The sequence below is a fragment of the Brassica napus genome, chromosome A8 (assembly GCF_020379485.1).
Source record: "Brassica napus cultivar Da-Ae chromosome A8, Da-Ae, whole genome shotgun sequence".
Classification (NCBI taxonomy): domain Eukaryota; kingdom Viridiplantae; phylum Streptophyta; class Magnoliopsida; order Brassicales; family Brassicaceae; genus Brassica; species Brassica napus.
In genome coordinates, this window is record NC_063441.1 from 14,097,818 (window position 1) to 14,121,711 (window position 23,894).

Here is a 23,894-nt window from a genome sequence, read left to right on the forward strand (position 1 = left end):
TTAATCTGTAGCCTTGGTGGCACTACAAAACAGTGAAACAGAAAATGGTCACCAACATTTATCAATCAAATGATCAAATCCTGGTACTCGTGAACAGAGAATACTAAACACCTTAAGTAGTGGATTCTTGATGAACTTTTGAATTATAAAACTCATAATAATTCTGCAAGGCTTCCAATACAGCTGTAGGCTTCTGAGAAGTTGCAGCACTGTATAAGTACACACGCTTAAAACCATTCACTTCCTGAAACTCAGTTTCAAGGTCAAATGGTTGCTTAGCGTTATACAATTTGATAAGAAGGCCGAAATATACAGTGGTGTTAAGATTTGATACTTGGTGTAAGATTCGGAAATCTTTACGAGCGCAACGACCTAGAAAGACGGATTTGGAATCAGCGGTAATTGTTGCAGAGGAAGAGGGGCTGAAGTAGACGGGTAGTGAAGAGGAGCGGCGGACGCATGAGAAGCTTCGTTATATGGAACTTCCATAATGGAAGAGGCAGAAGCAATGGAGATAGTGTTTAGGAAAAGAACCAGAACGAGATGAATCAGATAATTGATTTTGGCGTTAATTGCAGTTATAAAAAGCTATTATTGGGCTGAGATCTCCATTAGTTAAGGAGGAAAAGTTAATCTTTTTACGAAGCAGTTATATAGATTCAAGTTAATCTTTTCATTCCTAAATATTAACTGATGCAACCTAAGGTAAAATAACATCATTTTTGCTTAGTTGATGTTAAGGAAAAAATTAGTTACCTTCACTTTCGCAGTTAAGGTTAATTTATAATATATTATTTTAATCTATTTTTTTTATTGGCATCAGTTTTTTTTACGTTAGTTTTATATCATTAGATAAATGATTTTAAACTACGAAATAGGTGCATCATTAATATAACTGAGATAAATTTATATAATAACATCAGTTTTGTTAGAGTGATACAAACTATTTTTATTGGCATCAATTTTCTTTTTGATGTAAGTTTTATATCATTTAGATAAGTGATTTTAAACTACAAAATAGATGCATCATTTATTTAACTGATATATATTTATATAATAACATCAGTTTTGCTAAAGTGATACAAACTAATAAAAATACATCACTTAGCTGAACTGATGTCAAATAATTTAATTAAAACATCACTTTTTTGCAATTGATGCAAAATTTTACATATTTGTATCATTCTCAAATAAGTAATTTAAAATAGAATCATTTAATTTTGTGATACAGTTTAAGTGATTTAATTCACCTCTTTTTTTGTAGTGATAGATCCAAAAAACTAAAAAGTTAAAACATAATGTAAAAATTAATATATTATTTAGCATAATATAAGCAAATAAAATAAACTTACAAAGCAAAATAAATATAAAACCACACATGTGTACACCATCAAATAGAAGATAATAATGTACAAAATGTTTAGGATATAAAATATAAATAAAATGTTTAGGATAATTAATATTTGTGTATGCGTGGACAAGTCTCTAGTAAAAAAATATAGCAAATTTGTTGTTTAGTTGCGGAATGAATATAATAAATAAAGCAAAGCTGTTGTTGTTGAATATCAAAATCTAGTCCTTTTGACGTAAAAAAAAAAGAATATCAAAATCTGGTTAACTGAAGGTTTATTATATATTTTGTTCAGACACGTCTTCTATGGAAGCAAAACAAGTATGCATGTGGATTCAAGGTTGCAAGTTTATAATAGAGAATAAGCTCTAATGGTGGTGAAAGTTGGTGTGTACAAGTCGCTTGCCAATTTAAATGGATGCTTACATATCTTTATTTATTTGCTTGACATTTTTCTCGATGATCAGCGACATGATTGGATCCGGATCTCAATTTCCACCACTAAGGAATATGCAAGAACTGACAATGTTGTGAGTGTCAAAGCTTATATTTTAGCACTAGCCTTACAAAAACAAATTTGTTGGTTCCAAAAGTTAAATGTTCACTCTGTCTCACTGTTTTTCTACAGAGTTCTTAGAAACTTGAATTTTGCTGGAGAGTTACCATCATACCTTCGAATAAATACCACTAATTTAACTCTCTTGTGATAGTGAACAAAAAAATTCTCTTTTGATTAGTTTTGTATCTTTCTTCGATAGACTCAATGATCCCAAATTCAATTAGATTGATTTGTGTGTTTTTGTTTGCATTTACACAAATTCAAAATAATCATTCTTTCATTTGTTTTTATAGTAAAATAGATAAATCTTGATCTCAACCAAATATATTTATGGACCAAATAATTTATTATAAAAAATATCTAAATTTTATTAAAACATAATTGTAAAAATTACTAACAGAATATTTCTATTTTAGATTTTGAAATATCACAATATTAATTAAATTTACATAATATTTCTAGTATATATGATAATCCCACTTCTGTAAAGAAGCACAACTTTAAATCTAACATTTAATTATGTATAATATTTTATTTTTCTACTTAATGCATCATATATAATTATGCAGATATCATATAAATACTACACTTTAATTCTAGCTACAATTTATTTTAAGCTATTCAAAATCACTTAATTAATTGATATATTGCTTATGTTTATTATTGTTTTACTACTACTTAATTTACAAACCATAGTCCATAAAAATAATATTTAAACCAAAAAATAAATTACTTTATTCTATATATTTTCTCTGCTAGTATATATAAGATCGTATAGAATAAATTCATATATCACGAGTCAAATGTTTTATACATCTACATATTAAAATTCTTAGACTTTATATTTAAAATGTATATAAGAAGACTTTTTATCCATTTTACTAATATAAATAAACTTACTAATCGGTGTATTAAATTATAAATAAATACATCAGAAACGGTTAATGTAATTAAAAATATTATTTGACAAATATGTTATATAATATATCATTTTGATTGGTTTAATATCCAATCACAATATAAACAACTAAAAAATTACAGAAAATTAAAAAATGTTGATTTATCATAATGTTATCACTTGTGCTCTCTCTTCCTTCCTCCACATCAGCATTCAGCATGGGGCAAAATGCGCCACGTCATCAGTTTCTCTTGAAAAAAAAAAAAGGACTTCGTTCTCTTTCTTTCTAAACAAAACACAGAATTTCGCTATCTTATTAAATGACACTATGCTGGACTATTGGGTTTAGTTATTATTTTAGAAAAGCCCATATAGCTTTTGTGACATTCTTCCTCAGGATTGCTTATCGTGACCCAGAAGGACGATTGAAGATTCCCTTCTTCAGCTTTCAACGGTGACGGCCAGTAACGCTTTCTTTAGACACCTGGCAACTCCTCCTGATTCTTCAGCTCACTTAAGATCAATACCAAAACGTATTCACATGCCTTTCCAATGTCCTCTACCTGATATAAAAACGTATTCATATGTCCTCTAAGATCCGAATCATGCCTCAATTTTATGACGATTCTGTAGATCATCTCCCTCAGATTCGGTCGACGATCTCTGGAATATTTGGTCCTTTCTCTTCGAAAATAGGTGCTTGGAGCTTTCGGCTCTTATGGATTGAAACTAACCGTTCGATTTGTAGCGATGGTTCTCGGTTTGGTTTCGGAGAGCTTTGGAGGAGATTCCGAGACATCAATCAAAGTCAATCAAAGCTTTTCACCATACAATCTACTTACATGATTTACTTCAACAAGGACGCTTGGAAGTTTCACATGTCAGATTCTGTAAACTCGAATCAAGTAAGTAAAAATGGAAACTGTTATATCTCTTATACGTTTGTCTTTGCTATCGTATCGTTTGACTACTGTCTTAAACCGCCATGGAGCACCTCCTATCATCAAACACTCTCTACCTCATCTTAAATCTGGTAAGTATTTATTCAATTTTTTAAAAAAATTTCCCCTTTATATCCTACTTTTTCTAATCGTTGGTAAACGAATGTTGCCCAAATGCAAAACCTTAGTAAAAGAGAGAAATCAAGGATTTATATCAGGAAACAACTATGAAAGATAGGAAATACCAATCAAATGAGAAACAGTCTGCTGCAAAGGAGCTTCTTGAAAAGGCATGTGCCATTTAATTAATGAGAACATGAATAGTGAAGTCAACGTAGATCCAGAAAAACACAGATATTTTTTTTTACAGAATATAGATAGAAACTTAAGTTGTCATCCTATTATAAAAACAATGTTATTTCATTGAGTTCTGAGTTGTTATTTTGAATATTACGTATTTGGTTCTTCTAATGTTGTGATATTAGTCATCATAAAGGATGGGACAGTGAGAAAGTAATGTTTTTCGTTCACCCCTCTAGGATTGATATGATTCAGTATCATTTATGTTCGGTTTGTGTGAATCATTACATCCGTCACTTTTCTGCACTTTTTGGGCCCTTAACTCTCCCTCCTTCATCTTTTGCAGTTGCCCCTTTTTCGGATTGTGTTTGTGGCGTTTTGAGAAGAAATAGAAGAAAACCATGGCAGGAGCTGATTGTGCTTGATATCAAAGGCCGTGTTCGCGTCTGGTGTGACTACCACGGCGATGTGCCGTCGTGGAAGCCGAGCGCTTCTTCTCCAAGCTCTCAGGGCTTGGAAATATCTTAAGGCAGCAACATGTTGCAAGTCTCTGGCTGTTGTCTACAATGGTATGCTGCAAATCGGGATGCTTGCTAGATAAGCTGATCAAAGGATCGATGTAAGAAGGCGTAATGAAATCTAAAGCATGTAAGTAGTACCAATTTTCGGTTTATATTTCTGCGAAAATATGCATTTATCTAAACAAAAAATTGGTTGTTTTGTCAAAAGGTTATTTAGCCAGTCTTTCTCTTTATATCATGGGAGATTAAAGCTACCATTTCTACATGCGAATACACAGGTTTGTTGAGGATTGAGTGCTATACTTCATAGGTTGTAGAATCAATGACACTTTGTGGACTGTGTGAAAAGATATATTAGTTTTCTCTCTGCAAGGTGGTGATTTTGCAGCTGCTTGGTGATAAGGGAATCACAAGTATTGGTGGAAACATGATTAGGTGCTTCACATCTCCAGACCAGGTAAGAAAAACTCACGCTTCTTTATATTGTTTGTAGCTTGGAAATACTAATAGGACAATTAAAAGAGTTGGTTTGCTCATTATGTTTAGGCTTACGTAGGCTTACATTCCTTCAATTGAAAGAAGCTGGATGCGGGGAGGTGTTGTATTGGTTCAGCTTATATTTCCCAAGAAACAGATTGCAGTGAGTACCCAGCCCCGTAAAGCAGAGAAAATTCATCACATGCGTCGTCGCGTCGATCGGTTCAAAGAACTTATGAATGCGTGATCATGTGGTTTAAACACGGAGTGGAAATGTAAATTTTCTCAAGAAATCATGAACTAAACACTTATATATCAGCGCCGAGTTCTTTTTTCAATATAAACAAGTAATCTTCTTCACAGGATAAACTTCAAACTTCGAAGTGTTGTCTCAATGTAGACATGTGTTTCGTTTGTGGGTGTCATTTTGAATGATCGTTCAAGAGACTAACAAATCAGTGGAAATTACGCTGAATGATGTCTCTAGACTCGAGGACAAAAAATTGCTTCTCATAGAGGTTTGTATTATTTTTAGTTTTGAGCTTCTAAATGTAGATTTATTGATGCTCGCATAATCTTTGACTCACAGTTTTAGAAAAGCTTGTGATGTGTGATTATTATGATTTAAACGTATGGAATAAAAGAGAAGATTTCTCATCATACCTTTACTATTAGCACACATGATTTTATCTTGATATGTTTGCAATTAGTTCGTAGGGATTTCACAAATATGTTCGAATGTTACTTTCTTTTGGCAATATCTATTTGGGCCACTTGACCTTATGTCTTCTCTCTTCGGTTGATGGAACTTGAGGAAAGTAAAAACAGCCTAAGCTTATGAAGCTAATTTATGAGGCATAACAAATACATGTTCAAAAGACCAGGAGGATAGGAATTCACAAAAGTTTTTTGCAGAAAATGAGTGGATGGAGCTAGAGAAAGTTAACTTCGTGATGCAAGGTCCACAAAAAAAAAAAAAATAGAAAAAAAAATGTTATAAGTTAGGAATTTTTTAGTATCTTTTTGCTAAAAAGGTCTTTTAGTAGGTATGATTAGTTAACTCTTTCAATATATCAATTTAATAATTTAAACATTTTCATTACAGTTTAAAATATTTTATATTATTTATTCATTTATATATTAAGATAATAGCAATGTAGATGATTTATGCAACTGAAGGTATAGTTTTGACAACAAGACAAATTGAAATACCTGAAATGAAGTTTGTATAGGTTCATTTGTTACCCTATACGCACAAATGTTCATTTACAATATATACATTAAATATTATGTCATAAACTTAACAAACAAATTCAGCGCGACTAAAACGTAACTACTACCACTCAACACTATCAAAATGGATCAAAAAACAATTTTAAACTCATTAGAACATTAAACATACGAATCCGGCGCGTAGCGCCGGAATACCACTAGTATATTATAAATTGAACAAATACTCTTACAAACACATGTTTGTGCAACCAATACATTTATTTTTATGTTGTAAAAAGTTTCATATTCTATTTGAACCTATAATCATTTGAAGGCATTTGGCCCATTTAAGCTAAGCCACACTATACTTCGGCCATCTAGCCCATTTGAATTGGCATTTTAAGCCCATGACTTGAAACGCTACAAACTCCTTACTGAGCGAGATTTAGGGTATGACTGGTTTTTCCGCTACCACCCGCAAACGCAGCTTTTGCGGTTGGTAGCGGTTGCTGGCGTTTTGCAACAATCGTTCAAACCGCTCTGAACCGCTCCAAATCGCTCCAAATCGCTCTGAACCTCATAAATTCAAAAGCTGGTTCCAGCTAGCGTTTGCGGTTGCGGGCGTTTGCGGGAGGATAAAAAAAAATTATTTTTTTTCCAAAACAATATAAATACAAAAATAAAAAAATTCAATAAAAAATTAAATTGAAATTATAAAAATGCTAAAATATATCAATTAAATTTTAATTAATATTATAAAACTTTAAAATAAAAATATTTTCTATATTTTTAAAAAATTTAAACTATAACTTTCTAAATATAAATTTTATATTTATTATAATATTATTATTTTTGATATTTTTATAATTGTATAAAATGTAAATATTGTTAATTTATTATTTAACTGTTGCTGCATTTGGTAGTTAACCAGTCATAAGTATCCCGCAAACGCACAAATTTCTAACCGCATAATCAGTTGTACAAATCTCTTAAAACCGCTAGAAACCGCAACCACCCGCATCCGCAAACTCCCGCAACCGCAACCGCAACCGCTGCGGTTAAACCAGTCAGGCCCTTAAAATCAGCGATCAAGCTGACCCACGGAGTCTCTCTAATCCCTCCCAAGGCAATGGCGTCGAACAGCAGAGAAGCGAGGAGGCGGAAGATCTTAGAAAGAGGATCTGACCGTTTGGCCTTTATCACTGGTCAGATCAACGGCGTTCCTCCTCCTCCTCCTCCTTCGTCCGATCCCACTTCCCTGTCTCAATCTCCTCTCCGCACTAGTGATTCCTCACCGGAGACGATTCCGCCTCGCGATCAGATACCTACTGATGGAGAAACAGGTTCTCTTTCCCCCCCCCCCTCTCCCTCCAGTAGGATCATCCTCGAATTGTTCGTTCCGAAAAGTTTTTCGAGTTCGAGTTCATTAATTTGAGCATAGGAAGCAATCAATTGGCGTCTTTGATCACAGTTTATGTGTACGAATCAGTCAAGTTGATGATCACAGTGTATGTGTATGGCTAGTTATAGATGATTCGAATTCATATATGGAAGATTAGAAGATGCATTTGTCTAGCTTCATAAGAAGAGTGGTGTGAAGGAACCATCTCTTCCCTAGGTGTTTCTTTAACCTTACCTTAACACTACCTTGTTAATTAAGGGTTTACTTGTTGTATCCACATTTTTACAAATGTGTGTTTGCTTGCTTAACTTGTTATATTCCGAACAAGAATCGTGATGTGTGTAATGGTGGTAGCATCACTGAGATAAGCATATTAAGAAACACCTACCTAGTGTATTGGTTTTGATGATCCTGGTTGTGACATTGCAGCTTTCACTAGTCATCAGGAAAACATCTCTGAGGCTTCGATGCTTGCTAATATGGACCCTATCATCCATCAAAGCAGAGCAGACTCTCTGAAGTATACTGAAACATTGGCAGAAGCCTCCTCCTCTTCAGTTCCCAGAGACACAAGGGTACAACCGTCTCCTGCAACCCCATCCGTCGTAGATTTAGGCGCTTCTCAAGCATTTACTCCTCTGGTTAGTTTTGTCAACGCCATCACTCCAAAACACGTTGGAGCCGCCATTGATGCTTCCGAATACGCACGGATGTTCTCATCTCTTGTGATTGCGCTTCTTGTCGTGCTATCTCATCTCGGGTTCTCTTCCCTAGGCAGCAGCATAGTAAGCTTCAGACCTGTCTTCTTGCTTCTCTTGACCGATGCCACGATTGTGCTGGGACGTGTTCTGCTGAGCCATCATGGAGATCCTTCCTCAGCTTCAAGACGAGAAAACTCAGTAATGAATGGACAAGGCATAGCGGACCAAGTGGGCAACGCGCTGGAGATGGTCATGATGATGAAGAAGATAATGAACGCTGTTTCTATGGATTTTAGCTTGTACGCTGTGTTTCTCATATGTGGCCTCTTGTTCACACAAAACATCTTTGCTTAGGTCCTCTTTGTAGGTTTCTGATTTCTTTTTTTTTTTGGACATGTGATTTCTTATTCATTTCTCATACTATTATAGACTACGCTTATGAGTAACATATTTATCAAGTATTGGTTTGTTTGATAATAAAGACGAGGTTTAGTGTCTTATGATTCATTATGTTCTGTTTATGGTTTTCATCATTTGAGTAGAAGAAGATATAATGGATGTTTTCATCTTTAAGTACAGAGTTATTGAAGCTAGAAGATTTTGATTAAAAAGCACAGAGTGGTATGGGCATTATCCATCAGGTTTGCATTCACTCTTTCAAGCTTAGTCTAGCATTTTGCACCTTGAGAGACAGCTGAAACTTGTGTTCTTCCATATCTCTCAAAATAGACAGCAGGTTTGCTCTATAAGCTTCGCATCGCTGACCTGTCCTCTCCAGTTCAGCTGTCAGTTCAAGTATGGTCCTCTCCTTTTCACCCTGACATTGAAGTGGATGATACATTCCATTGGCAGTTTCTTGAGTTTCGTCAGACTGGTAAGAATCCCCATTAGTTGCTCCTCCTCTAGTTTTACTACTTGCAGCAGCAACCTTCTTGGCAGCTTCATCTAAGGCAACCACTGCAGCTTTATAAACCTGAATAGACTTGGCTCCCTCCTCCACATACTTGGTTGCTTCTTGGCGGAGATTGTCATAGCAAACAGTTAAAGATGATTCTTGGCAACCACTGTTCGAAAACTCGCCGCTACTCTTTGCTTCCTTGGTCCATCTCCTTAGTAGATACCTAGACGGAAGAGTAAAAACATTCCTGGCACTGAACACAGCCAATATATGTCTACAAACAATCCCTGAATACTCAAACATCCTACAGCTGCAATTAGCTTTCACCTCCTCAAGAGACTCAAACTCAACAGTGTGACCTTGTCCAAACTTCCCCACACGATAAGTGGAATCACTCATCTTACTCACAGGATTCGCGGAAACCTCCAAAAACTCCTCCTGAAACTTCAAAAACGCTGCTCTCGTATACAATCCAGCAGCTTGCTTCTCCATGGGAGAAGCCGTCTTCAAAACAGGAGTAGAGTTAGTCGATTCATAATCAGCTCTCAGCTCTTTCACACGCCAGCTTTCAACAGCTTCCTCGTACCGTGCCATGACCATCTCCATGGTGGTTGACCCGTCCACAAACCCGTGGAAGAACGAGTTCGAGTTCTCACTAGACAGCTCTCCAAAAAACGTGTCTTTAATAAAAACAGGGACCCACTGCTGCCTCACGTTATAAATAGACTGAAGCCAGTGATCCTCCTCTAGACAGTATCTCCTCACAACAGAGTCCCAAGCACCTTCAAACTCACCAACCGTCTCCGTCTCCCTAACACAGCTCAAGAACTCAGACTGAAACCCGGGGTGAGACCCAAACACGTGAGCGAGCTTCTCCATGATAAGAGGGAGGCTGAAGCGAAGACGCGCCTGGGGGAAAACCTGAGAAGCGGCGAGGTGGATCACGGGGTCAGGCTCGAGGGTGATGGAAGGAGGAGGAGGAGGAGAGGACATGGCTTGAAGCCAAGAGTGGAAGAGCCAGGCGAAGGAGGATTGAGATTGGTTGAGGATGAGAGCGCAGCCGAAGAGGAGAGGGTGGCCGTGGTGGTTGAAGCCTGTGAAGGCGGCGAAAGGGACTTGACTGTTTCTCAGGTAGGTAGTGTCGAAGACGAGGGTGTCGCCGAAGTGAGTGTAGTTTAATCTGCAAGTGGGATCGGCCCAGAAAACGTTTCCGACATTGTCTTCGTCTTCCAGTGCGTAGGAGAAAGATGGGTTCTCGAGGTGTTTGCGTTTCAGATAGTTCAAGACGTGCTCCAAACTCATCGCGGTACCAATCCTGCGGAACAAAGTTTGTAACTTTGCAGAAGCTGGAGATGAATTGAGACGAGAAATTAAAACTGCACAGCGATGGTGATGATGATACCTGTAAGACTATAACCCTAGAACCTTGTTCTGTCGACGGAGTAATCCAGAGAGATATGTGTGATGCAGTTAACGGTTAGGCAATGAAACTATTTGGGCTTATTAACTTCTTGGGCTTAGTCCATTGAACAGGTATGTAGATGAGATAAAATGATTAATGCTGGATAATTATGCTAGAGAAATATTATGATTTTACAACCAACATCTCTATTTATTTTATGAAACTTCCCAAAATAAAATTAATTTATAATCTGCATTATTTTGTGTTCTTTGAGATTTAAAATGTAAAAATACTAATGAAGCCTTATTTAAACCACTAGACTGCTTCCATTTAACTTTTACTTGCTTTTCAGATGAAGTTTTATATCTTCACAGCATTTTATATTAAAGCTTATTGTCCCCCTATGGCAACAAAAAAAAAAGTGAACGTTCGAGCTTAATTAACACACACAGAAAGTAGATGTACTAGGAAAAGACACATTTGTGTAATCCTTTATTATTTTTATAAAAAAAAAAGTGTGAGAAAAAGAGACTATTATCTATCTAACACAACACCTTCAAAATGAAGTTAAAACTTTTTAGAAACTAGTCGAATTCAATACGATGAAAACTTCTCAAGCATCCAATAAAAGCGATGAACAATGTTCTTTTTCCCTTCGTATACGCCTTTCTACTGTAAATTCTAAACATGATGCATAGGACATTAATAGAGACTTTTGTACGGAGCCAGTAGAGAGGATCAGTTCATTTTGATCTGGATTTGGCGATGGACGTGAACTAGATGCTCCACATATGATGGGCCGCCTGCTGCTATGTCCTCTACCATATACGACATAAACATCATTCCTGAAAAAGGTACCAAAGATTATTTACAAACAAAGTTTAACAAGAAGTCATTCTCTTATTAATCAATCAAACTCACAAGTTTCAAATCACAAAAATCACTCTCTCAATTCACAAGAGATGCATCTCTATTTATGAGACTAGATAACTCCTAATCCTATTAGCACAACAAACTTTCATTATTTCCTAATCCTATTACAAAACCATATTTCACTAGGATTAGGATAGCTTGAGTCTTAAGCTATTGTCAAGCTTATTCCAACATTCTCCCCTTTACGCTTGATTCCAACTTCACTCGCACTATGAACTCCAATAATACTTCTAGTTTCTTTGAATCGAATTCTACTTAGAGCCTTCGTAAGTATGTCAGCTCTTTGTTCATTCCCCGGAACATGTTCAATTTCAATTTGCTCATTCTCTACGCATTCTCTAATGAAATAGAATCTCTGATGCATATGCTTGCTGCGACCATGGAACACTAGGTTCTTTGTGAACGAGATAGAAAGGTACATAGTCATTAAGAGAGAATTACATTATACACTAATAATACCTGTATATGCAATATATTAATTATATTAATGTCCACACATGCGTGCAGACGGTCCACCTAGTTATATTTAAAATAGTTTTTCAGAAATCATAATTCTATATAGCATGATTACTTCCCAGTTCCCACAAAATAATGTACACAGCTATATATAAATATTATAAACATAAAATTTCTAATTTTTTGAAAGAGAAAAAGACCAAAATAACACTAAATCAAGTTTTTGTTCTCAAACTAGCATTCAAGGCCAAAAGTCACAAAAATAACACTCAAGAGGTGGGGTTTATAGTTTAGAATTTAGGGTTTAGGGTTTAGAGTTTAGGTTTTAGGGTTTAGAGTTGAAAAGTGAGGTTTTGGGGATAAGATTTCAAATTTTGAAAAATAAAAAAATTTAAATTTTTCAAAAGATAAAATGCTATTTTGGTCATTTTAGTTTTTGAGTGCTATTTTTGTGATATAAACTTAGAAATATGCTATTTTGGAGATTTGCCCTTTTTGAAACTCACAAAATAAGAGTATTCACTATGTTATTTATTGTAGGAATTTTTTTTCTTATGCTAAAGATTATAGTATTTGTTGCAAAAAAAAAAAACCATATAAATAAATGATGTTATTTTTGGTTTTTTTTTCGGGTTCTGTTGTAATTCAAAAACTAGATTTTGACCCGCGCTTCGAAAGCGCGGGTTTTATAGGCTATATACGAAGTTGAAAATGTGATAGTATTTTGAGTATATTGTGTATTATTATGTTATAAAGTCGTATTATATCGAATACATAAATTTGTTTAAAATTATATAACTTATGTATAAGTTTATTCGGGATTTTTTATATACACTCTTATGTAAATCTTTCTTAAGTATGAACATTTTACCTAAATTTGATAAATGAACCAAACCAATACGAAATACATGTTGAGGTTCGAGATTGGGAAAAAATTACCTATTAGATTTTTTTGGACCTGTGGGTCTCTGTCGGGTACCTAAAGTACCCTGAATGTTTTGTTCATATTATGTATATTTGAGTAATTCATACGAAATATTTGGGTATTTTCATGTTTTGATTTTTTGACTTTTCGGATTCTTTAAATCTTTTTGTGTGAAATACTCGAACCGAGCTAGACTCATTACGTAGCCAAATTACATAGTAAATTTTATAGATACTTGAATTATTGACTCAAACTGACCTGGAACTAAAAGGAACCGATCTGAACAAAAATCATTCAAATACCTAGTTGGATATAAATCCCCAAGACCCAAAGAACTTGGATCTGAAAGAAACCGATTTATATTTGACCCGCAGATCCGAATGACCAAATCTAACATTTCACTATATTTTTGTGCATTTTATAAAAGTTACATTTGTTAAGTTGGTGAAACTTAAGATTTATTTGAGAGGTTTTTGACTAATTTAATAGTATAGATTTGTAGGTTTTTTGTTGATCAGTAAAAAAAGATTTGTTTGGTTTTTGATAATTTAAGCTTATCTTAAATATTAAATTGTTATTTATCAATAAAATAAAATTAAGATAATATATAATTTTTAAATTTATCTTAATTATGAAGTTAATGAGACATATTTAGAGAAGAGTATAATAAAGTGTATATGATATTATATTTTCGTGAACCAAATTTATGTGGTAGTATATATATGGTATAATCTTTTCGTTTACAAAAAGATATGGGTCCAATAAATAAAAGCTTTGACTAAATGATTGTTAGAGAAATTAAAGGTAACATATTGTTTGTCCAAATCAAAGTAAGACCAGAATATTATTAGTTAATAAAAGAGTTCAAACAACTTTTTTTAAGTAGATTTATTAAAACTCCTTCCCTTTTAATAGTATTGATGAAAATAATTTGAATAAAATCTTGAAAATTTCAAATTTAATAATTATAGTATAATTTATTTATTTTTGGTTCTGTATTTTTTTCGGATTCTCCCGTGATTCAAAAATGAAAATAGTTTGAATAAAATCTTGAAAATTTCGAATTTAATAAATATAGTATAATTTATTTCTTTGTTTGGTGATTAAATATCAAAAGAAAGGTGAAAAGAATCTTTAATGTATTAAATGATAAAGGATCGGTTTCGATTTGCTTTGCTGAGTTCCAATTTCAGATCGGACCCGGTTCGATATTCTAATCCAAATATCGGTTCGACACATAGCCGGAAATAGCTACATCCTTTGTCGTGTAGCCAGTAGCCCTACCCTCAAACGATTTCCACCTCTTTTAAGAAACCCTAATCATCTCGCTGCGTCCCCATCACACAACCAGCTTCCCGAAGCTTCCTCTACCTTCTCCCCTTTCATCTCTCTATCAATCCTCAATCTATCCTCGAACCCTAATTATCAATCGCTTTCCAGAATCTACTTGTAGAAAAATCAATTTTTTTTCCTATCTCCCCCGTAGAAAATTTGTGACGATTGTATCCCTTATCCACTGCTTGCATCAGATCGTTTTCGTGTTCTGGGTTTTGTAAAGATCGCACCTTTTTAGCTGTTTGTTATCTGAATCGTTGATTGTTTGAGAGAGAGAAGGAAAGATGTTTGGTGGTGGAAACAGGAGAGACGAGGGATCGATGCCGATTCAGAACACTAACTTGTTCGCTGCTTTGGACACTCGCAAAAAGAAGAAGAAGTCGGACAAGGCTGGTGGTAAGAGCAAGGGTTCGTCGTCATCGCGGAAGGAGCCCGAGCCTCAGGTCTTCTGGGCACCTACGCCTCTCAAAGCTAAGGCTTGGGCTGATATCGACAGTGATGATGAAGATGATGACTATTTCGTTACCACTGCTCCGCCCCAGGCCTTGTGGAATGCTTCTGAAGCGTCTCGTTCGGATGTGAAGGAGACTCACGTTGAGGTATTATAGATGTCAATATCTTTCATACGCTGTCGTTTTGTGTCTTAAGCGTCACTAGTTTTGCTTTGGAGTTGGCTGTTTTGTAATCTGAAGGTCTAATTGTAAACATTTGAATTTGATGTTGTAGAATTTTCTCTAGGCACTGTAAGTTTGCGCCTGTTTGTCTGTAAATCGTGGTTGTGAGTGTATCTGTATTTGTTATTGAGATGAGTTTGCTTTTAATGTAGCAGGAAAGTGAAAGTGAAGAGGATATCCTTGATGAAGGTGATGATGATGATTTGGAGGAAGAGCAGGAGACGCAAGTGCATCCGGAAGCAGAGCCTGAGGTGAAGAAGGCTCCTGAAGTTCCTGCACCACCCAAGGAGGCAGAGAGGCAGCTTTCCAAGAAAGAGAGGAGACAGAAGGAACTTGCTGAGCTTGAGGCTTTGTTAGCAGATTTTGGAGTTGCACCCACTGGTCAAGACAACACTCAAGGTATCTATCACACAGTCTCGCAATGATGTCTTACTTATGTGGACAGCTTTCTACACTGGCTTATTATTACGGGCTGAGGTAGTCATTTTTTGCTAATACCCTAACAGATAATCAAGAGAAGAAAGAAGTCAATGGAGAGGGAGAGAAGAAGGAGAACGCAACAGGAGAATCAAAGGCCTCAAAGAAGAAGAAAAAGAAGGATAAACAGAAGGAGGCAAAAGAGTCTCAGGAAGAAGTGAAGAGCAACGCAGATGCTGCTGGAGGTGAGTCCGCTGAGCAGGAGGAGCAGGAGGCTTCTTCTTCCATGGATATTCAAGAACGGCTCAAGAAGATTGCATCGATGAAGAAGAAGAAGTCAAGCAAAGAGACTGATGCCGCTGCAAAAGTTGCTGCACAAGAAGCAGCTGCGAGGAAGGCAAAGCTGGCTGCCGCAAAGAAGAAGAAAGAGAAGAGTCACTACAACCAGCAGCCAGTGAGGTGAAATCAATCACCCACTCAAACCTGTTTTGATATATGAACATGTGTTTCCCTCTTTCTGTTCATATGAGACTTTACTCTTTGATAAAATCTGTTGAAAGGAGGGGGATGTGTTTGGGTCGTACTTTTAGAGATATGACTTTGATCTTTTTAAATTTTATGTTATACAATGGGACATAACCATAAAAGATTTGTCTTTGAGTTTGTTTTGCTCTTCCTTTTGTCTTTTTATTCTCGTTTCCGCTAGAATCATGTCAGGTGCATATGCTTTAATTGCTAGTCACCCATGGTGTAATGATGTGTTACTAAAACGAATATACACACTAACCCCTCATGATGTAATGTGTTATTTTTAAGAATGTCCTTGCGGGATGAAATCCACAACCCCAAAACCGTCAAACAAGTTTCATTCGGTATATGTTTCGTATATAATCTTCAACTAAGGTTTTGTCTTAAAATTAAAAGTGAAGTGTTTTTAATCGGCTAAGAAAGAGGTTGGCAAGGCCAATTCGCGGGAAGTAGAAATGTTGAGAAGATGGATCGGTAGTGTTGCTGTCCGGCGTCAGTTTTAGCTCACGGAGGTGATGATGATGAGGATGAGGATGATAATGGGATTAACCAGTTGTTCCTACATGTAGCTGTCTCAAAGCAAAAGGCAAGCTGATTCTCTGCATTTTCTTTGCGGACTTTACCCTGATGCATTAGGTATTCACTCTGTTTCCATGAGGCCAAAGCTCGAGGCTTTGGAGTTGTCTGATGATCCTACTCAATACACAGGCCCTTCTTTTGAGTAAGTGTGATCCTCTACAAACTTTTCTTACAACCTTTATTACAGTCTTTTTTAGCTTTCAAGATTTGCCATCTTATGTTTGTATCATGAAGCCTGCAAATAAAGGATTAGTCGTTGGCCTGCTCTTTATTCATTTCTCAATTCTAAAAAAAAAAGATGTGCGCTGTTGGTGTACATATGCATTAAACTGTATGTTATGTTAAGAAATATTCATTCCAGTCGACTCTGTGAGCTCTCTTTTGAAACGCATAGCTATGACCTGACCTTATCATACTCACTCTACTCTCTTAAGACTTTTGAAGAATAAGTAGAATACATTCATGGTCCAGTATAAAGTATCTATTATAGACTATTAACATCTATACCAGTCTATTGATAAGGGCAATTTAGCTGCACAAGGTATCGAAAGAGCCCTGGCTCTCGTATAAAGGTTCTTCTGTTCGTGATAAGATTCAGAGAATAAACAAAAAACAAAGTATGTAGAACACACGCAAACTCAAATCACTGATTTTCAAAACTCTCCTACGTGTTCAGAGGGTTTTAATTTACAAAAGCGAAAAGGCATTTCTTCTTTCTTCACCTTCTTAACGATGAGGCTAAGAAGCAAACGTCGTTTTGTGTAAGAACAATCGCTGTGTACCGTTTTCTCTAACATCGAGCAAATGTCTAGATGATGCTGTGCGCCAAACCGTTATCAACTCTATGTTCATTCCTTTGTTGTTGAGTATTATCGTTTTCACCAGAAGACAGCGAGCTCAAGACCCCCTGGCTCGTTAAATCAGAGTTCTTCTCTCCAACTTCACTCTTGCAGAGAGGGCAACTCGCATTGATCTTCAGCCACTTGTCAACGCACTCTTTGTGGAAGAAATGCGAACAAGGAAGCTCTCTTAACTCTTCGTTATTCGCATACTTCGCTAAACAAATGCAACAGACCTGCAAAAAAAAACAATTGTAACTATTCAAGAATACTTGAACTGTACGTATGCAGAGTCAAAATTGTAAGCAAAAACTCACAGCGTCTTCTCCTGAAATGGCACGCTCGTTATCTGTTCCAGCCGCCACAACTCCACCTTCGATACTACTCGAACCACTACTCCTGCTTTTCTTCAGCTTAAACTTATGGGTAGGCAATGCGTTTATCGACTCAGGTGTAGCACCTCGGGGTTGAGTTAAATCTTCTCTGTATCCGAGAATCGAGATAATGCACGGCAAACAACAACATATAGTTGTGCAGAGGATGAAAGGCATGGCGTAGCCAATACAGCTAAAGGTGAGAAACACTAAACATAACCTATATAACATTCAAAGAACCAAAAAAAAAAGTTAAAGAGTCTTTGACAAATGTACCCAAAAGGTTTGAAACCCAAAAGAGTATTACCTGTACAAGTTAGGAGCCTCGGATGCAGATGAATGCCCTCCGAATATCCAGACGTTACCTACCACAAACCATATCGCAAAGAAGCAATCCAGAGCCATTTTGAAGTACTCCATAAGAACTTTTAGTCTACAACCCAAAAAACAAAGACTCAAATGAATGCAAACAAAGTACATAAGGCGGATAAAGACATGTATGTATACCTGGCAGCGCTTATGAAGCCAGGGTATCTACTACTACCACGAGAAGAAGACGTGTTGTTGTTGTTGTTGTTGGTCTGTCGAGCATCTCCTCCTTCTGATGACCTGGATATCGAAAAGGCGAATGGTCCTGCTGCAACGTTAAGATTAGGACGATGCTGTGTAGAAGAATCCTGCTCCGAGGGGTGACTGGAATGGTAATATCTCCAGTACAGGAGAGGGAGCGTTGCAACGCATCCACAGGCGTAACCAACAATCCAAGCAAACAAGGGTGCACGTGGATGCTCGTGTTTGGACAAAGACAAAACGACTATAGCTGCAATGATCTGGCCGAGAGTGAGGAGTAGCTCAATGGAAATCCATAGGCCAGAGTTCAAAGGACTGCGTCTGCGACGTGGGGTTCTAGGATTTGACCGCACAGAAGAAGAGGAAGAAGCTGTAACTGGGTGAGAAACAGAAGCAGTAGAAGAAGAAGGTCTCTCCTCCTCATGGTGTAAAGGTTCATGAGAAGAGGAGCTTGGAATGTCAATGATGTGGTCATTTGATGAATGTTCCATGAATGGTAGATTAAGGGTATGAGCTTTAGTTGTCAGAAGAGAAACACCCATCTAAGGTTTTGTAATACCATGGAAACTCAAAATTTGACTTCCTGCAAAACCCATTAAACAAAACTTTCTCAGTTCATGAAATTGAGAGAGACAAGTAAGCATAAACCCTAAAAACATCAATTCATTAACAAACCCTAATTAGCAGATGGAATTTGAGAAATCAGGGAACAAACCTAATTCTTCAAATGGGTGAGGTTTCCTTCTTCAATTGGAGAGACCCGAGAAGAGAGAGCCCAGAAAGAGTCTGACTTTTTTGAGCTATTGAAAATCGTAATCGTACTACTTCTTCTTCTTCAATTCTCTTGCGATTAGATTTTGTTTTTTTTTTCTTTCTTTTTTTTTGTGTGCTCACCGATCAACTAAGGAGATACTAGATACGGATGTTTGTTTTCACTTTTCTATACATAAATTATTGTTTTAGAACATAAGTGGTATATATTTTTAATGTTAATCATATACTTAAATATTTATATAACTATTTCAAATACAATAATTTTATAATTTACATGTTATAATTAATTAATTGTTTAAACTTTATGTATTTTCTACTTCTTATTATATATTTATCTTATTGTATTTGCATTTAGTTATTAAGCAAATTAATATATTCATGAGAAAATATATTTAAAAAATATTTTGTATTTAATTTATGTTAAATTCTGACCCGTATTTCAAAACTGGATTTTTTTTTACCAATATTTTTATGCTTATTCATTTTAGATAATTTATTATTGTATATATAAAAGTGTAAGATATGTTAATTTTTAGACATGTATTATATAGTTTGTTAATTTTAAGTCGTTCTATCATCATATTATATTTTAAATAAATAGTTTATATTTATGAAAATAAAATTTATAAATTTATCAATTGAATATAATTTTATCATATTTATTTTAGTATAATAATTATATTTTAACATGATCATGACTATAAAAGTAGATAAAATATGATTTAATTTATTTATTTTCATTTCTAAACGATAACTTAAAATACATTAAGTTATTGTTTAAATATTACACAGATTTATTAGAATTTTTAAAATATAATATATAAATATATATTATATTTAAAATAAAAATATATTATGATTAAAGTAGTTACAAAGATTTTATATTATTAACTTTAAAGAAATACATGTTAATTTTTATACATGTATCATATAGTTTGATAATGTTAACTCATCTTACCAACATATTAGATTTTATTTTTGAACATAAATATTTTATAATTACAAAAATAAAATATATAAATATATAAATTTAATACAATTTTATTATATTTAGCTCAATATAATAATTTTAATTTAATATGATTGATTATGATTATATAATAACTAAAATATTATAGATTTTTTTATTTTTCATTTTATATAACTGAATATATTAATGTATAATAATATTTTAAACTAATTTCAAAATTAGTGAAAATATTTAAATATAATTTCGAAAATGAAGATCTTGTAAAAATCTTTTAAACAGATTTGTTAGAATTTTAAAATAAATATATTTATATTTAAAATGAAAAGATATCAAAAGATACTATGATTAAAATATTTTAAAAATTATATTTATTATTAGTCTGAATTAAAATATAGTATGAATTTCTATGAATAGGTCCATTAGGTCCATTTTTTAAAAAATCACACATGAATCAAGGTTGTGACTTCTGTTTTAATATATAAGATAATAATTTTTTTTTTTTATATTCGGAGCCAAACAGCAATCACACAAACAGAAGAGTATGTAAACTACAGGCGTAAGATGATGGATTCAGGTTTCAGATAGTGATGGGGTTCTTTGGCTCCTTGCTTTTTAGTATTTTATTTCAGAACTAATAAGAAAATGTGTAATAAAAATGAGAAGAGATTGTTTGTGTTCTGACTGACTTTACAACCTCCCCTGTTTTTCGGTGCGGCGCGTAATAGCTAGACTGAAGGATGCCTTTTCTTGTTGATCACTTTTTTTTTTCTTTCTTGGATATGGGCTCTTCTTGATGTATCCAGCTATTGTTTCTCTTGCTAATATTTGGTGTGAGAGAGTTAGAGACTTAGGGGGCGACTGGTTTTCCCGCTACCACCCGCAAACGCAGCTTTTGCGGTTGGTAGCGGTTGTCGGCGGTTTGCAACAATCACTCAAATCGCTGTAAACCGCTTCAAACCGCTCCGAATCTCATAAATTCAAAAGCTGGCTCCAGCTAGCGTTTGCGGTTGCGGGCGGTTGCGGGAGGGTAAATTTTTTTTTCTTTTTTTAAAACAATATATATACAAAAGTAAAAATATTTAATAAAAAATTAAAATTGAAATTATGAAAATATTAAAATATATCTATTATATTTTAATTAATATTATAAAATTTTATAATAAAAAAATTTCAATAAATTTTCAAAAATTAAAATTATAACTTTCTAAATATAAATTTTATATTTATTATAATTTTATGATTTTTGATATTTTTATAATTATATTAAATGTAAATATTGTTAATTTATTATTTGACTGTTACCGCATTTGGTAGTTAATCAGTCATAAATCACCCGCAAACGCACCAATTTTTAACCGCAGTACCAGTCGTACAAATCTTTTAAAACCGCTAGAAACCGCAACCGCCCGCATCCACAAACTTCCGCAACCGCAACCGCAACCGCTGCGTTTGAACCAGTCAGGCCCTTAGAGTGTTTTTGTTATGTTGTGACAACATTCTCTTTTTGATAAGAAATTTAAGGTGCGAGTCTCTATTCTTCTTATTCTAGCATGACGTCAATCTTCTTGTTTCCACACAAAAAAAAACGATTTTTGTAATCCAAAGACAAGGATGATCCAGTAACATGGCATTTGCCACCTGCAAAAGTATTTCACGAGAAAAAAAAAACTATTTAAAAAAAGATTTGAAATTTTCCTTTCCCATGATGTAAACGCAAACTTAGAGATGATTAATGTCTGAAACAATCTAGGCCTTAAAGTAGGTACATTCCCTGAGTGTTTTTGTTCCTACTGTTGTCTGACATGCAAGTCTCCAAGATTCACTTTTTTTTTCTCCTACTATTGTCTGACATGCAAGTCTCCAAGATTCAGGCTTCTTCACAATACTTAAACAGTTCCCAGGTTCTAATTTTAATCTGAAGTTGTATTAACCAACCTTTTGAAGATACATGGTTTCTGTATTTGTTCTCACGCCATCAAGTACGTCGTGCACATAAGAACACCAAATGTGCTCGAGTAAACACAAACTCGAAGGATCAAACCATACAAGCACAAGTAGAAAAGAGATAACTTGACATCTACGCATCAGATCTCTTGCATCCCCAAACATACTATGTAGTCAATAACATAATCTATAGAGATATCATAGTACGAAGTCACTTGCCTCCACAAATCACAATGCAAGTTCCACAGCGTTATGACTTCACAAACACTTTTTCTTGCAAAAGAAATCATATGAAAGAGGCCATCCTTATTAGTTATCAGTATTTTAATGATTCTTATAAATAAATCAGTCATAACCCAAAATCGGAATCCTAACCCTAGGGTTGGCACAAGCCGAATACTCACTATTTTACGTGTACTTGCTATTTGACTTACTTTGTACGAATAATAAAAATTTTGACTTGTACTTGACTTGCTAAAAACGAGTACTTATTATTTCGAGTATTTGATCTAAAATGAATTACTTATAAGTTACTTGTCTCGCTCTATTACTTGCTATTTACGAATACTTGTGAACTATTTACAAGTACTTAGTACTTATGAACTATTTACGAGTTTTCTTGAATATTTCAAACTACTTACTAAATAATAAATATTCTATTAGAAATAGACATAAAAATTTGTTTTGTTTATTCTATTAAAAATAACATGTGAATTACTTTAAACGAAATATTTATCCATATTTTAAAGAAGATAAATAAAAAATATATGTAAGCAAATAATGGATCAAGTAACGAGTCAAATAATAAAAATAATAATGATACTTGATATTTGACTTGGTCTTGCAAGTAATAAAAATTGTCGACTTGTTACTTACCTTGACAATACTGAGTATTTAAATTTTCAAAGCGGATATGAGTCAAGTAACGAGTTTAAGGCGAGTAACGAGTAATGATGTACAACCCTCTTGAAACACGTGTTCCTGTACAAGCGACAATTATACTTCTATATCGACCCCAATCAAACTTAATTATTTAAAAAATCAGCGAATATAGTTTGATGCTTTCTATAAACATCTTAAAGGTGTATGGAACGGAACCAGAGGGATATTTTTGAAAAAACACTGACATTTATCTTATTCTAATAGTCTCAAAATTAAACGAGCTTTTTTTAAAGTTTAACAAGAAAATAAACTGACTTTTTATTATTCCTTCTGTTTCATTTTTATGTTTTGGATTAGTACACAAAAATTTAGAAATTTACATTTTTCTAAAAATTTACTTTTAAAGATATTCCCTATGTTCCCGAAAGTAAGATTTTCTAAAATGTTAACGCTTATTAAGAATTCAATAAATATTTATAATTTATTTTTTCTTTTACTTTATTATACACTTTTCAATAATTTTTCACCAATGAAATTTAATCAATAATATTTTCATTTAATATTTTTTAAAAGTATAAAAAAGTAAATTAAACATATAGAAAATCTATCTTTGTGAAACAAGTAAAAAATCTAAAACATCTTACTTTCGGAAACAGAGAAAGTATAATTTTAAAAGTCATTCAACCAAGTATAAAAAAATATAAAATATTATAGGTTAAACATTTTTCAATAAATTTGAAATTTACCTTAAAACCTCAAAACAACTTATATTTTGAAACAACATAAATCTTTTAAAGCATTGTATAATTTGAAACGGAAAGAGTATTCAGGGCCGGCTTACAAGGGGGGACAAGCGGTGCGACCGTTCCGGGTCCAAGCCCGTGTCCCCCCGTATAATAATAAATAAAAGGTTCATTTTTTTATAAATCTATATTTTTATGTATAAAAAAATTATAAATATAATAAATAAAATTGAAAAGGGTCCGAAATCATTTGATATTTATATAATTTTATTTTCATTACAAAATATAT

The 23,894-nt window shown here is 34.1% G+C and overlaps 5 protein-coding genes across 10 annotated transcripts; 3 read left to right on the forward strand and 2 right to left on the reverse strand.

The window, feature by feature from the left end:
* The first annotated feature begins 3,097 nt into the window (after nucleotides 1-3,097).
* On the forward strand, nucleotides 3,098-5,707 carry LOC106402140. Of its 5 annotated transcripts, XR_007315838.1 has the most exons (6): nucleotides 3,098-3,341; nucleotides 3,442-3,841; nucleotides 4,396-4,697; nucleotides 4,779-4,848; nucleotides 4,944-5,027; nucleotides 5,117-5,707. XR_007315838.1 is itself a non-coding variant. In XM_048738888.1 (4 exons), coding segments are annotated over exons 1-4 (324 nt in total). In that variant the 5' UTR covers nucleotides 4,390-4,695; the 3' UTR covers nucleotides 5,295-5,707. The 5 variants fall into 5 exon arrangements, 1 of the variants encoding a protein (XP_048594845.1); XR_001280615.3 differs by having other exon boundaries at nucleotides 3,284-3,841; XR_007315839.1 differs by lacking the exon at nucleotides 3,098-3,341 and having other exon boundaries at nucleotides 3,348-3,841; nucleotides 4,929-5,027.
* Nucleotides 5,708-7,340: 1,633 nt separating this feature from the next.
* On the forward strand, nucleotides 7,341-8,862 carry LOC106361130. The gene is made up of 2 exons (XM_013800833.3): nucleotides 7,341-7,602; nucleotides 8,091-8,862. Exons 1-2 carry the CDS (start codon nucleotides 7,389-7,391, stop codon nucleotides 8,714-8,716), a joined length of 840 nt encoding a protein of 279 aa, XP_013656287.2. The 5' UTR covers nucleotides 7,341-7,388; the 3' UTR covers nucleotides 8,717-8,862.
* Nucleotides 8,851-10,806, reverse strand: LOC106361129 (protein FAR1-RELATED SEQUENCE 9). Its single transcript, XM_013800832.3, has 2 exons — nucleotides 10,663-10,806; nucleotides 8,851-10,575 (listed from the first exon to the last, which is right to left on the reverse strand). The coding sequence occupies exon 2, from the start codon at nucleotides 10,560-10,562 to the stop codon at nucleotides 9,012-9,014; it is 1,551 nt and encodes a 516-aa protein (XP_013656286.2). The 5' UTR covers nucleotides 10,563-10,575; nucleotides 10,663-10,806; the 3' UTR covers nucleotides 8,851-9,011.
* Nucleotides 10,807-14,175: 3,369 nt separating this feature from the next.
* Nucleotides 14,176-16,075, forward strand: LOC106361131 (cilia- and flagella-associated protein 251). 2 transcript variants are annotated; one of them, XM_013800834.3, is made up of 3 exons: nucleotides 14,176-14,910; nucleotides 15,138-15,384; nucleotides 15,492-16,075. In XM_013800834.3, exons 1-3 carry the CDS (start codon nucleotides 14,596-14,598, stop codon nucleotides 15,863-15,865), a joined length of 936 nt encoding a protein of 311 aa, XP_013656288.2. In that variant the 5' UTR covers nucleotides 14,176-14,595; the 3' UTR covers nucleotides 15,866-16,075. The 2 variants fall into 2 exon arrangements, with proteins under 2 accessions (XP_013656288.2, XP_013656289.2); XM_013800835.3 differs by having other exon boundaries at nucleotides 14,300-14,910; nucleotides 15,141-15,384.
* A 976-nt stretch (nucleotides 16,076-17,051) lies between these two features.
* Nucleotides 17,052-19,203, reverse strand: LOC106361133 (E3 ubiquitin-protein ligase At1g63170-like). Its single transcript, XM_013800836.3, has 5 exons — nucleotides 19,008-19,203; nucleotides 18,230-18,875; nucleotides 18,030-18,155; nucleotides 17,666-17,942; nucleotides 17,052-17,584 (listed from the first exon to the last, which is right to left on the reverse strand). Exons 2-5 carry the CDS (start codon nucleotides 18,832-18,834, stop codon nucleotides 17,318-17,320), a joined length of 1,275 nt encoding a protein of 424 aa, XP_013656290.2. The 5' UTR covers nucleotides 18,835-18,875; nucleotides 19,008-19,203; the 3' UTR covers nucleotides 17,052-17,317.
* Nucleotides 19,204-23,894: the final 4,691 nt, after the last annotated feature.